General features: G+C 41.1%; 1 protein-coding gene across 5 annotated transcripts in view; it reads right to left on the reverse strand.

Moving 5' to 3' along the window:
• Positions 1-2,300: 2,300 nt before the first annotated feature.
• The window catches only part of lingo1a (leucine rich repeat and Ig domain containing 1a), a 120,880-nt gene continuing 110,058 nt past the window's right edge, over positions 2,301-13,122 (reverse strand). For all 5 annotated transcript variants that reach the window (XM_089127459.1, XM_089127460.1, XM_089127457.1 and 2 more), the window contains one exon: positions 2,301-6,228. In XM_089127459.1, coding sequence (XP_088983585.1) covers positions 4,366-6,216 — 1,851 coding nt within the window. In that variant the 5' untranslated portion in view covers positions 6,217-6,228 and the 3' untranslated portion in view covers positions 2,301-4,365. The remainder of the gene's footprint in view (positions 6,229-13,122) is intronic.

Here is a 13,122-nt window from a genome sequence, read left to right on the forward strand (position 1 = left end):
TGGTTGTCCAACCAGCCGGTACTCCAGCTGATCAACCTAAGCCAGTTAAGACCAGATAATGACCACGGTTAAAACCAGTTAAACTGTTAGATTCTTTGCACCATTAAGCTTCTAATAACATCTTTAGTGATTTTCTTAAGCCATGTTCACACATACAGTGATTTTATCAGAGAAGGTCATGAGGTTGCTATACTGTTGGACACTGGATGAGCGTTAAAGGGATAGTTCACCCGAAAATGAAAATTCTGTCAGTATTTACTCACCCTCATGTTCATCTTCTGAACAAGATTTAAGATATTTTTGATGAAATCTGAGAGCTGGATCACTCCTCCATACTAGTCCATAGGCTTCTTGAGGGATTGAAACTTGCCGTCCTCGAAAAGTTATTAAAGACATCGTTAAAATAGTCCAAGTGACTACAGTGGCTCATTCTTAACTTTATCAAACAATGAGAACACTTTTTGTCCGCAAAAAACAACAAAAATAACGACTTTATTTCAACTATTCATTTACTTCTCTCTCTGCCTCGAGTCAGGTTACTAGTTTAATAGCGTAAGCTTCTGTTGTTGTATGTCACACACATTACACACATGTCCAGCGTCGGCCAATAGTGAGCCTACGTGTGACGTAGCTCTACGCTATCACACTACGTTAACTGACCAGTGCCCCATAGAGAAGGAAGTGAATAGTTGAAATAAAGTCGTTATTTTTGTTTGTTTTTGCGGACAAAAAGTGTTCTCGTCGCTTGATAAAGTTAAGATTGAGCCACTGTAGTCACTTGGACTATTTTAACGATGTCTTTAATAACTTTTCAAGGCCAGCAAGTTTCAACTCCTCAAGAAGCCTATGGACTAGTATGGAGGACTGATCCAGCTCTCAGATTTCATCAAAAATATTTTAATTTGTGTTTTTTTCACAAACGCCGCCTTCACACTGGCAGTTGAAATCCTCTCCGATACGGCTCCGAAACGACCGGAAGTCGTTCATTTCCTATGGATATTCGCAGACCGCATGCGAATGTGTCCGAAATGGGTCCGACCGAGCGCGGTGCGAAGAAAATCGTGTCCGTTGGTCATCCGGATGCGTTCAAAAAATTTAACTCTTGCGAAAAGCTACGGACGGTTCCTATCCGACAATTCCAGCGGAAGTTGAGCGTTGCTATGGTACTGATAAACAAACCTGAATTCTTAACGTTTAATAAAATAAATAATGATTTTATAACGATAGCCTAAGTTGTCATGTCATTTTTTTTATTTTCATGACTTTCTAATGTTATTAGGGCAGTTAATGCAATTAAATTGTAGGCAGACATTGAACTATTGACCATATCACAATTTTTAATCGACCTGACATATCAACATCCTCAGCAACTTTCCTGACGCAGCAGCCTTTCTATTAATATCTCTAAAGCCTCATCAGAGATCATACAGAACTGACAGAATCAACCTTTCTAATCTCGCCGCCATTTTTGTTCTACCCGCGTCCGACGCTTTTCACTGTTTAGTACGACGTCTGTTCGGAACGAATTGCGTATTACGGAGCTGATTTCAACTGCCAGTGTGAAGGCGGCATTAGGTCTGGGGTAGGGTTAGGGTTAGACCACTAGGAGGCGCCTTCTGGCCCATATCTATCTGCGTCTCATATTGACGCTAAAGGGTGCCTTGTGTACGCATTGACAAAAGCGTCAGTATATGACGCCTTGGGATGAGAACGGGCTGGGACATCACAATGATTTCCCTCATGTGTGCATATTTTTCCTTGTTATAATATATGATTTGCAAAAATAAAAATGGCTGGATCTGTGTAGATGAGAGAATCAAAGTGTATGCGCGTTGTGCACCCGCCACATTATGCCCAAGCATGCGCGCTTAAAATAGCATTGTGAACAACGCCACTGTCTTTAGACTACTTTTTTTTCTGGTCAGTGGCGGAATTGTTTTCTGGAACTGCAAAATAGCACCAGGGGCACCGTGCTTTTTGGGCTGACCCGCCCAGGGAGTGCAAGTTCATATCCTAGTTTACCAACATGCGTCTTGCTCGGGTGCAAAATAGGAATGATACATACGTCAGTGTATAAAGTAATTTGCGCCGGGTGCAAGATAGAGCCCATAGTGAAAATCTGATTACTAATGGGATGCATTTTTCTTTAAAAAAGTAAGATGTTGTTCTATTTTGATAAGAAGCACCCAATGACTTCTAGTCTAGTCTAGTGCAAACATACTTTTTAAGATGTTCTAATCCGTTCTTATACGTTTTCTTAACGTTGAGTATATATGCGTGAACAAAATAAACAAGGCACGTTTTTTGGTAAAAAAATCTCCATAGATTGTTTAATACAACATACCATATTTTCAACAATTCAACATCAATAAAATTGTGTTAATTAAAAAAAAAAAAGAAAACAAAATGCATATTACTTTTATTGCACAGAACAATTTAAACATTTTTTCATACTAGATTTTTTCACCTTTTTAGGTCTTTTTTCTTTAGTATAAAAGAATATTATGGACCACATTAATGCACATTATCATTCTGGGCTGAATGTTGGAGAGGGCAGAGGTCATATAAAGATTTATTCGACGTAATAGGATGAAAACAGTAGGTAGACCACAGAGGCAGAGGATCAGAGAAAGATTCAGGTGTGTGTGTGTGTGCGCGCAAGTGTCAGATTAACTCTAAAGTGGATCAGTAAGGGTTAAACCATCTGTGCAGCTCTCCATCTGCAGCCTCAGTCAGCAGTACAAACCACTTAGCGAGGAGAAACCCATCTACACCGGAGCAAATTCCAGCGCATAAACACAGCTCAGTGTCCTTCCATGGAAATCACCTGCCCTGCTTGGCCCAGATTAAACACAGACACACTTAAAACACAGCTGGACTGTGTTGCGAATTCATTAAACCATTGCATTTCAGCCCAAAAACCTGCTTCATACTCACTAACCAATCCATTCTTAACTAGCGTCTATCTAGCACTGCACCATTGAGCTTTCCTGTCAGCACAAAACAGCCTACTTTCAATTTGCTCCCACTTCTTTAACGTGACACCATTTCTGCATGTGGAAACATATAACGCAATAATTCTTAGTATAGATATCTGTCATTGTAACAAACCCCTTAGACGTACTGGAAAAACTCAAAACGGTTTCTTTGGGCACCAACGTTTTACATAAATGTAAAGAAAAATAGATCTGCAGCTGGTAAGACAGGCAGGTCTTAGTCTAAGACCACTAGACAGGTGTGAGACCAAGAGACAGATCTGAGAGCAAGAGACTCGGCAGCAGGTAAAGGTGATTGAGTGCTGTCGAGCATTTCAACACTCTCACCTTTTGATGAAATGATTAATTCTGTTATGAACTTGCTTGCTCCGAGATAGAGCTGTACTGTATCGGTTTAGCTTCTCGGGCAAATCAAACTTTGAATGAGTTTGTTATATAAAAATGTGATGCTGCAGTGCCATTAAATGGGTTTAAACCTGACCAGGCACCACAGAAATGCTCACTGCAGGCTACAGTGATCATCTCTATATAAAATTAAAGCAAAACATACAACCAAAGTTACATAATTACTGCTGATTTCACTTGCCTAGCCATTAAATCCAACAATAAACAACCAGTACTTGTTTATCCAGATGCTCGAGTCGTAAAACTCCCTCGGCTTATCTAACAAATGCAGATTTAAAATACAGATCCGAAAGCAAAATGGGAACCAGACGGCAGAGTGCAGATACAAAGAAAGGAATGTGCGGTGAAAGTTGCACTATACACACATTTCTCTATAGCGGGAATGAAATCTATTATACTCTACATTCTGTTGTTAGACACAATGTAGAAGACGTTTTTGGTGAATTTGGGCAAATTCAGCTGTTAGGTTTGTTAAATGTGCTTTTCACCCCTGTTATTCTTTCATAAAACTATTAATTTTAGTAGAAAACAAGAAATGAAAGGGTTAAACAAATGAACCGAGGATGCAGGCAGCAGGACAGAAGGGAGAAGGATGCTCTGCCTTTGCATTCTGGAGGTCGACACAAAACATTTTGGAGGTTGGGGTTTTCCTTTTTTTTTTTGCCCATAAAAATCCACAGGAACTTAAGTGTTTTAAAACAAAATCCTCTCTCAAAGTTATTGGTCCCCGTAGGCTGAGTTTAAGCGGCATCACAGAGGACTGCGCATGAGGACATTTTCCCCCTCTCATGTTCAATATTGAACAAAAGCACCAACCCCTGTGACGCACATCCATCTTTAGAAAGGGGGAAAAACACCCCTCCTCTATGGGGAGCTCGTCAGAGCCAGAGGTTGTTCAGGCAGGGAATCTCTTGTTTTTGTCTTTATGAGTTTTTGAAAGGGTCTCTTGAGCTCCCTGGTCGGATTATATCATTTTCATGTTAAATTTTCGAGGGGCATCGGCGTTGCCGCTGCTGCTCATCCCAGCGTCCGATTTGCGCGGGACGTACTCTATCTCAATGTTGTGTTTGCTGTTTCCTTTGCCTCTGCTCCAAAGAAAGAGCAGAACCAGGCAGAACAGAACCACACCCAAAAAGGAGATGAAGCCCATAGTGGTGGCGATGATTAGTGTCTTTATATCAAACGGGAACGGGACAGTTGCTCTTGTTCCATTGGCTCCGTTGTCGTTGGGTTGGTTAGAGATAAACGCCAAGGTTTTGTTGGGTTGGTTGGGCCAGTCTGGCGAGTAACTGTGGACATGCAGGTGGGCCAAAGCGGTGTCGTTTCCACCGGCGTTGCTAGCAATGCACACATATGTCCCGTTGTCCTGAATCTGAGCGTAGCGCACCTCCAGGGTGCCATCTGGGAAAACAGTGAGCCGTCCTATCGTTTTCATGGTGATGAACTGTTTTTGTGGGGAAAGCCACATGATGACGGGCGTTGGGTCTCCATCTGCTTGACACACGAAGTGGATGGTGGTGCCTTCGTCAACAAACTTTTGCTGTGGCTTCCGGTCCCGAATCCTTGACTTGCGACACGTGAAGTAATTGGGCTGAAGCACGTCAGGAAAGTCCTTGAACTCTTTTCCTTGAACGAACTCGGGTGAGGAGCAAGTCGGTTGCTGGCGGTTGAAGTTGAGCCTCCAGCGGCGTCGGAAAACCCAGAGCAAGCGGCAGTCACAAGCCAGCGGGTTGTCGTACAATGCGAGGGTCTCTAGGTTCCCCACTGAATGGAACGCAGCCTCCTCCAGGGTGGTGAGGGCATTGCTGGAGACATTGAGGATTTTCAGGTAGTTCAGTCCTCTGAAGGAGTAGGGCTCGATCGTTGTCAGTCGACCGCCCACCAGGTGGAACTCCTGCAGTCGGAGCAGGTCATGGAGCCGGTTGCCCTCGATCATCTGGATGGGATTGTAGGACATGTTGAGGAAACGAAGATAAACCAGGTGTCGCAAAGCCAAGTATGGAATCGACGTCAAGTTTGCATTGGTGATCGTTAGAGAGGTAAGATTCAATCCGTACAAGCAGTTGGTGGTCATGGTATCCAGGTAGGGCCAGTTGGCGATTTCCAGGACTTTGAGACGGTAGAGCCGCTTGAAGCTGTAATCTCGGATGCTGTTGATGTTGAGGTTTCGCAAGCACAGCGTAACCAAGCTGTGCAGATGCGTGAAGGCCTCTGTCGGGACAGAGGTCAGGTTGCACTTTTCTAGCGTAAGCTGCTCCAAGCTGCTGAGCCCATGAAACGCCCGGTGGGATATGAAGACAAGGTCATTATCCCCAACCTCCAGGGAGCGCAGGTTGTAGAGGTCCTGGAACATGTAGTCCAGCAGAATTACGATCTTGTTTTCACTGATGTCCAGCCGTGTTAGGTTACTGAGGCCTGTGAACACTCCCAACTGGATGAGCTTCAGCTTGTTGCTGCGCAGTCCCAGGCTCTGCAGGCCGTACAGGTTGTTAAAGGCACCGGGCTCAATGGCCGAGATGGTGTTTTCATTGAGCTCCAGCTCTTCCAAGTGGGGAAAGGCAGAGAACTCATCTGGGTTGATGGTTTTGATTCGATTCTTGCTGAGGTCCAGGAGTCGTGTTTCCGACGGGATCCCCTCTGGAACGGACATCAGCTTCTTGCGGTGGCATAAGACCGAGCGCTCCTGAGCATTGCACTCGCAGCGTGATGGGCAGCCCGTGGCAGAGCCGGACAGCACCGTGCCCAGCATCAAGATTAGAATGGGCTGCCAGCACGCCACCAGGAAGCTGTGCCCACTCACTTCCCCTGCTACCATCCTACCGGTTACCTGCACAGACGGAGAAAAGAGAAAAAGTGCACTGAGTTATAAAATATGAAATTCAAGGCATCCAAATCAATAAACAATTATACCGCACAGTATATTGACTAAACCTTCTACTCTGCTATTATCTTTGGCGAGCAACAAATGGCTCTAAAACATGAGTGAATTGTGCATTCATTGAACACTGTTCATTGAAAGAATGGAGAGGGTAAAAGTGTGTTTTACTAAGAGTTTTACTAATATAGCAGAAATCCTTTTCCACTTTCATTACAACATAGGCTCATAAAACGACTGCACTAAGGACTGCTGGATTATTCAGAACTGTGAAAAGGAAGAGCCAATGGCGTGTACTTGCATAACTGCGCGAATTGGCACTTTTGGATCCAATCTCCTTTGTTTTGACCCCAGCTAGTTCAACTTCAAAGGCTTTTAACACACAGTAGCACTCATGCTAACTGAGCTCAGGGACTTGACTTGGAATCCATTGCAAGGGTTACATCACCATCATAAGATATTTATGAAGTCTCTAAACCTCTGGTGCACCTAACACAGCTGAGAAGTGAGTTAGAAGGCTGTTGTCCCAACCAGCATTTTCACTCTCAAATCCCGTGAGCCTTCACACTTCCATGTATGGAATCCATTTGAAACAATGGCACGGAGGCATATGTGTGAATCTATCCACCATTTTCAATGAGAAATCCACTTCACAGAAAGTTGGTAGCCATAAAATCGCTAGGATATGCCATCCTAAAGTCGAGACGTTGGATCAAAACCGATCTGAAACACTCTCTGATATCTTACTTAAAGACATGCTGACCATTTAAATATGTAATCAGAGATTCTAATGCTTTCTGAAGCACTGTTAATGCACAACTGCCCTCATTTTAAAGCTTCTGAAAATCATCTTTTAGAGGAAAGTGTCCAACCTCGCTATCTAATACCTATCCCAATGAAACCTCATTCTGTATACTCTACTGGCAAAAACTCCATAAATAGTGCGCAAACAACCCACAGTTTGGCGTTTGCATGTTGCAAAACTAATAACATGTTACTTTAAATCCCATGACATACATAGCACACACACACACAAAAAGTAATTTTATAAATACTTCTCGGTATCTCTTGACTGATACGCCTTCTTGTGAATTGTGGGATTTCCATATCTGGTAATAAAACCATACAATGCTGCCCTAAAATTATTCAGCTAAAAAAGCATAATATTCATAATAACAGTTTTTGCATAGAGAGCGCATCTATAATGCCTTAAAATGCTTTCTGGATAAGCAGCTCAATTGGTTTTGTAACAGAGCTCACATCTCCAGTGAATGTCAGGTTTACAGTTTTTTTCTCTTTTGCCGTCACCCTATTCTCTACCAACCTGTCGTGACTCTAGTTACGGTTTCATAACCACCTACACAGCGCTGGAATACTTCTTTTGAGAACATCAAAGCATGTTCATTTCCTGTTTGTGAAACACAACATCCCTCTCACATGATCATTAAAACGATGTATTGCATTGGGAAGCCTGACGCCAGTGATGATTCCCTTTGTCCTGAAAGACTTTTCAGGATTTTTTAGTTCAACGAACATGTAGAGATTTTGTGATCCTTAAAATTCTTGTTTAGGGAATCACAAATCCATTAAAATAGTCATTGGTGTGCAGAACAACTCAAAGAACACAAAATACACTGTATAAATGTAGAGCTTCGCAAATATTTCAGAAGAGGCCAATTTGGATTTTTGTTTGTGATTTGCTGTAATGAATAAACTGCACTGATCACACTGTGAGCCCCAGTTGTTCATCGGGATCAATAATGAAGCCAGAAGGGTTGAGTTTGGTTGGAAGCATTCAGCATGTGGTCCACAGGCACGGTGTTAAACCGTTAGCACTGTTGAGGGGAGGATGGGTTCAGTTCAAAGCATATTAAACAGCCTACAGTGCTGCCAAAAACTGAGAACATATGGAAATGTTCTTCATATGAAACCGACTTGAAAGAACTTATCACCACTGTCTGGTCACCGGACTAGCAACAAGCTGAAACATTATTCGGCTAATGATGTGTCTTAAGAAATTTGTTCAAATAGCATTTTGTATTATTTCTCAGTGAAAAAGAGAAAAGAAATGGTTGACTGCTAAGACCTCCAACTAAAACTCTGTGATTTCTATTCGCTCTGTAAAACTACAGTACAAGCAGCATGAGTGCATAAAGTGATGCAGTGAAGTAGTTTAATGTGGTGAATTAATCACTAAAGTAATACAGCTAGTATGTAAAGTAACAGAGGAGGTTGAACGTAAAATATACATTAAAGGAACACTCCGACTTTTTGGGACTTTAGCCTATTCACCTTATCCCCCAGAGTTAGATAAGTCCATACATACCTTTTTCATCTCCGTGCGTGCTATAAGTCTGTTTGACGCACCCACCGCTAGCCTAGCTTAGCACAAAGACTCGATGTGACTGGTTGCAGCTTTCATACTGATCCAAATGAGTGGCAAAATAACGCAAACGTTTTCCTATTTACATGTTGTGATTTGTATAGTCACATAATGTACAAATAACAAAGTCAAATGAGACACAGACATCTTTTAACCGTATAAAACCTGGGAACTATTCTCTGAAGGCGAAGCACTGCTACTTTGACGGCGTAATAACCGCATCACCGGAGACACGCCGTGGTGAGGAGCGGAGAGTTCGCTCGGTGTTTGGGTAATAGAGTCAGCAATTTATAAATAGTAAAAGCGTAGTTTACAGTCATGGGTTTTCGCTCTATTGTAAATAGCTGCGACTGTAAACAGGGGAGGTAATACCATGTTTCACAGAATTCCAACTAAAAACGCTGACTGGATGAAGAAATGGCTAAATTACTCTGGATATTTATCCAAACACACCTAAGATTATCAAGGGACATTATGTTTGCTCGGTACATTTCAATGAGGACGACTATTTTGAAAAAATTGAATTTGCCACACGGACCATAATGTGCTGAAGGATACGGCCATCCCATTGATAGCACAGACAGGACAAGTGGATCACCTGCGGCTGAGGTAAGTGTTCCGTTATGTTTTTAGATGACCTACTGTATCAGTGCCTTTAGCCAGATCTAATGTAACGTTAGTGACACTATTATATGATTAGGGTATGAATATGTTTTTATCTTGATGCGGTGCGGACGCGCTTGGGAAAAAAAACTTGAACTTGCACCCTGCGCGCGGCGCGCCTAGTAGCCTAAATTTGAAATAACCATGGAAATAACGAACTTGAGCGTGCAAAAGGGTACGATAGGCTGTGAGTTCATTGTGCAAAAACAATTTGTGCTATTACTTTCCCCTTATTCTATCCTATAGTAATGCAATACTGTATATTATATAGGCAAATGTATTTACTGTTGAATACATTTGGTTCAGCTAATAAATTGCATTTAAAATATATTGATTCCTGTAATAATAATTATTTATTCATGTGATATTTATAAATCTGGGTGCGTTTTTGGTTGGAAATCAATGAAACATGGTACTGTATTACCTCCCTGTTTATTGTCACAGCTCATACAATAAAGCAAACACCCATAATAAACTTTGCTTTTCTATCTAACGTTAGTAATTGCTGACTCTTTATTCCAACGCTGAGCGAAGCGAACTCTCTGCTCCTCGTCTCAGGTGATTGTTATCACTCTGCCCAAGTAGCAGTGCTTCCCCTTCAGAAAATATAGTATTTAGGCTATACGGTCAAAAGATGTCTGTGTCTCATATGGCCTTGATATTTGCACACTCTGTGACTATACAAATCACAACATGTAAATAGGAAAACGTTTGCGTTATTTTGTCACTCATTTGGATTAGTATGAAAGCTGCAACCATTCACATCCAGTCTTTGTGCTAAGCTAGGCTAGCGGTGGGTGCGTCAAACAGACTACACGCACGGAGATGAAAAAGGTATGTATTCGCCTTATTCACTTGGCGGCCATTTTGAAAATGGAACGCCGCTGAGGGGTACACTCACCCGGAAGGATGCATGCGACGCAGCAGCACCAGCAATGAAAACTCGCAGTGCGGACCACCAATCATTCCTGTCTGCCCGAATTAACGATGCAAAATGTGAAGCAAAGTGCCAGTGACTAAAACATCCCCCGGGCTGTGTTAATTAAGGGATACAGTACCTGTATCGGAGGTTTTATCCACGACATTGAACGTAAGAATGGACGCCAATTTACCTCAGTTTCTGCAAGCTTGTAGGAAGTTGACTGTGTACTATTAGAATCTATACAAATCCATTACCATCATTATTTTTATTCTTTATGAATCTATACATATATGTAAACTTGTATTGTCACAATAGCAGCTTATCATTGTCAGTGTGTAACAGGATCAGTCCCTGTCAGACCTTAAAATCACTTCTCCTCTTTCCTTTTACATACATGTGAGTGATTTGATTGTTTTACATGCATGTGTGTGTATGTAAGCTACTGGATGTGTATCTATCTAAACAATAAAGTACAATTGTATCTAACATAGTAACTTACACAGTCAACAACTCCATATTACAGCTTAGCTTACTAACGTTAATTACCTCTGGCTGCTGCAAGCTCGCAGAAACTGGCAAGGCGTCCATTCTTACGTTCAATGTCGTGGATAAAACCTCCGATACAGGTACTGTATCCCTTAATTAACACAGCCCGGGGGATGTTTCAGTCACTGGCACTTTGCTTCACATTTTGCATCGTTAATTCGGGCAGACAGGAATGATTGGTGGTCCGCATTGCGAGTTTTCATTGCTGGTGCTGCTGCGTCGCATGCATCCTTCCGGGTGAGTGTACCCCTCAGCGGCGTTCCATTTTCAAAATGGCCGCCAAGTGAATAAGGCGAATGGACTTATCTAACTCTGGGGGGTAAGGTGAATAGGCTAAAGTCCCAAAAAGTCGGAGTGTTCCTTTAAGGTATAGAGCCAGACCGATTTATCGGCAGGCCGATATTATTGGTATATTACCGATAAACTATCGGTATCGGCAGTTATAATGGCCAACAAATTAATATTTCAAAAATAAAAACGTACGAAACACGCTTCAACCATGTCACGAATGTTGGAGTTGTAAAGTTTGTCCACCAGAGGGCACTCTACACCGTCCCTGTTTGCAAAACTCGTGTATAACGCGCAATCCAGGTTGCAGGTAGCTTATAAGGCAATGTAGGGACTAATTAATACTTTATTTATCAGAACTTTAATATATTTTGATGTTCCTCTGTTGTGTTGTGACAGTAAAAGAAACAAGTTTCTTTTTAAAATGCATTAACATATTATTTTAGTTAAAACACATTAATAACCATAAATAACTAATGTTAGGGAAATCTGTTAATGTTTTGTTGCACGTTTCTGGAAAAAAAATAAAATAAAATAAAAATATCGGCCGATATATCGGAATATCAGATTTTAAAACCAACAAATATTTGTATCGGTATCGGCCTTCGAAATCCTTTATCGGTCGGGCTCTTGTAAGGTAGTGTGTAAACTAAAATTAAATTAGGTCATGTGTATTGTAATGCGGTGATGTTGAGTGTAAATTAATGCAAAAAATGAACAGTAAAAAGTACGCTGCTGTAAATTAAAATAAAACAGCTTGGTAACATGTAAAATAACTCTGCATTAGTGTGTAAAGTAACACTGCTATCTAATATATGTAAAAGAGAGGCAGCAACTAAAATAATGCGGTGTAGTAGTGTGTAAAGTAATGCAACAAACTAATGTAAAGTAACAAGTACTGTAAATTAAGCTTTGGTAACATGAAAAATACTACAATTTGGTGTAGAGCCCGACCGATAAAGGATTTTGAAGGCCGATACCGATAGAAATATTTGTTGGTTTTAAAATCTGATATTCCGATACATCGGCCGATTGTTTTATAATTATTATTTCAGAAACGCGCAACAAAACATTAACAGATTTCCCTAACATTTATTTGTAGTTATTTATGAGTTTTAACTAAAATATTAATTGCATTTTAAAAAGAAACTTGTTTCTTTTATTGTCACAACAGAACAGACTGATGATAGTGGCATTAGCTAGCTTTGTGGTTAGCTAGTCTATGAGCCATAATTTAGCAATGGATAACGTCACACTGCAAATTGTAAAACATAAATTTTCAGGCCAAAGAGAGATCCGTCTCATTGCTATAACTGTCACGCGCTATTAAAGAAATACTTCAGTCACGTTGTCAAAAGTTAAAAGGACAGTCAGTCAACTACACTGTAACAACGTAACGTAACTATTACTAGCTAATTCCGCTTCACTCTCGGCTTATTTAACAGCAGCAAAACTGGACTTGATAGTCACGAATTTTGTCATGCTTATTTGAGTTAAGAGAACTGATGGAGATGTTCTTTTAATTGTTATTCAAGCAATGTATATATCGTGACCAACTCAACGAGTGTTGCCAACAGGGACGGTGTAGATCGCCCTCTGGTAGACAAACTATACAACTCCAACACTCATGACATTGTTCAAGCATGTTTCGTCCACTTTATTTTATTTTTGAAATATTCATTTATCGGCCATTATAACTGCCGATACCGATAGTTTGGAAAACGCCTAATATTGGCCTGCCGATATATCGGCCTGGCTCTATGTGTAAAAAACAGTATAATGTAAGTGCGTAGTGTATAAAGTAACAGAAACACAGTAGAGAAATATGTAAAGTAACAGAGGTAGCATTTACAATAATGGAGAGCTGTAGTGGGTAAAGTAATGTGATGGCGTAATGTGTAATGCAGTAAGTACAGTAGTGTGTAAAGTAATGCAGTGAGGTAGCCTGTAAAGTCACATGATCATTTAGTGTGTAAAAGCTGAAAGGTGTTTTGTAAAGCAACATGGCGAGACAGTTGGTAATAAACATGGTGCTGCTGCTGCA

The sequence above is a fragment of the Pimephales promelas genome, chromosome 25 (genome assembly GCF_988280905.1).
Source record: "Pimephales promelas chromosome 25, fPimPro1.hap1.1, whole genome shotgun sequence".
Taxonomy (NCBI): domain Eukaryota; kingdom Metazoa; phylum Chordata; class Actinopteri; order Cypriniformes; family Leuciscidae; genus Pimephales; species Pimephales promelas.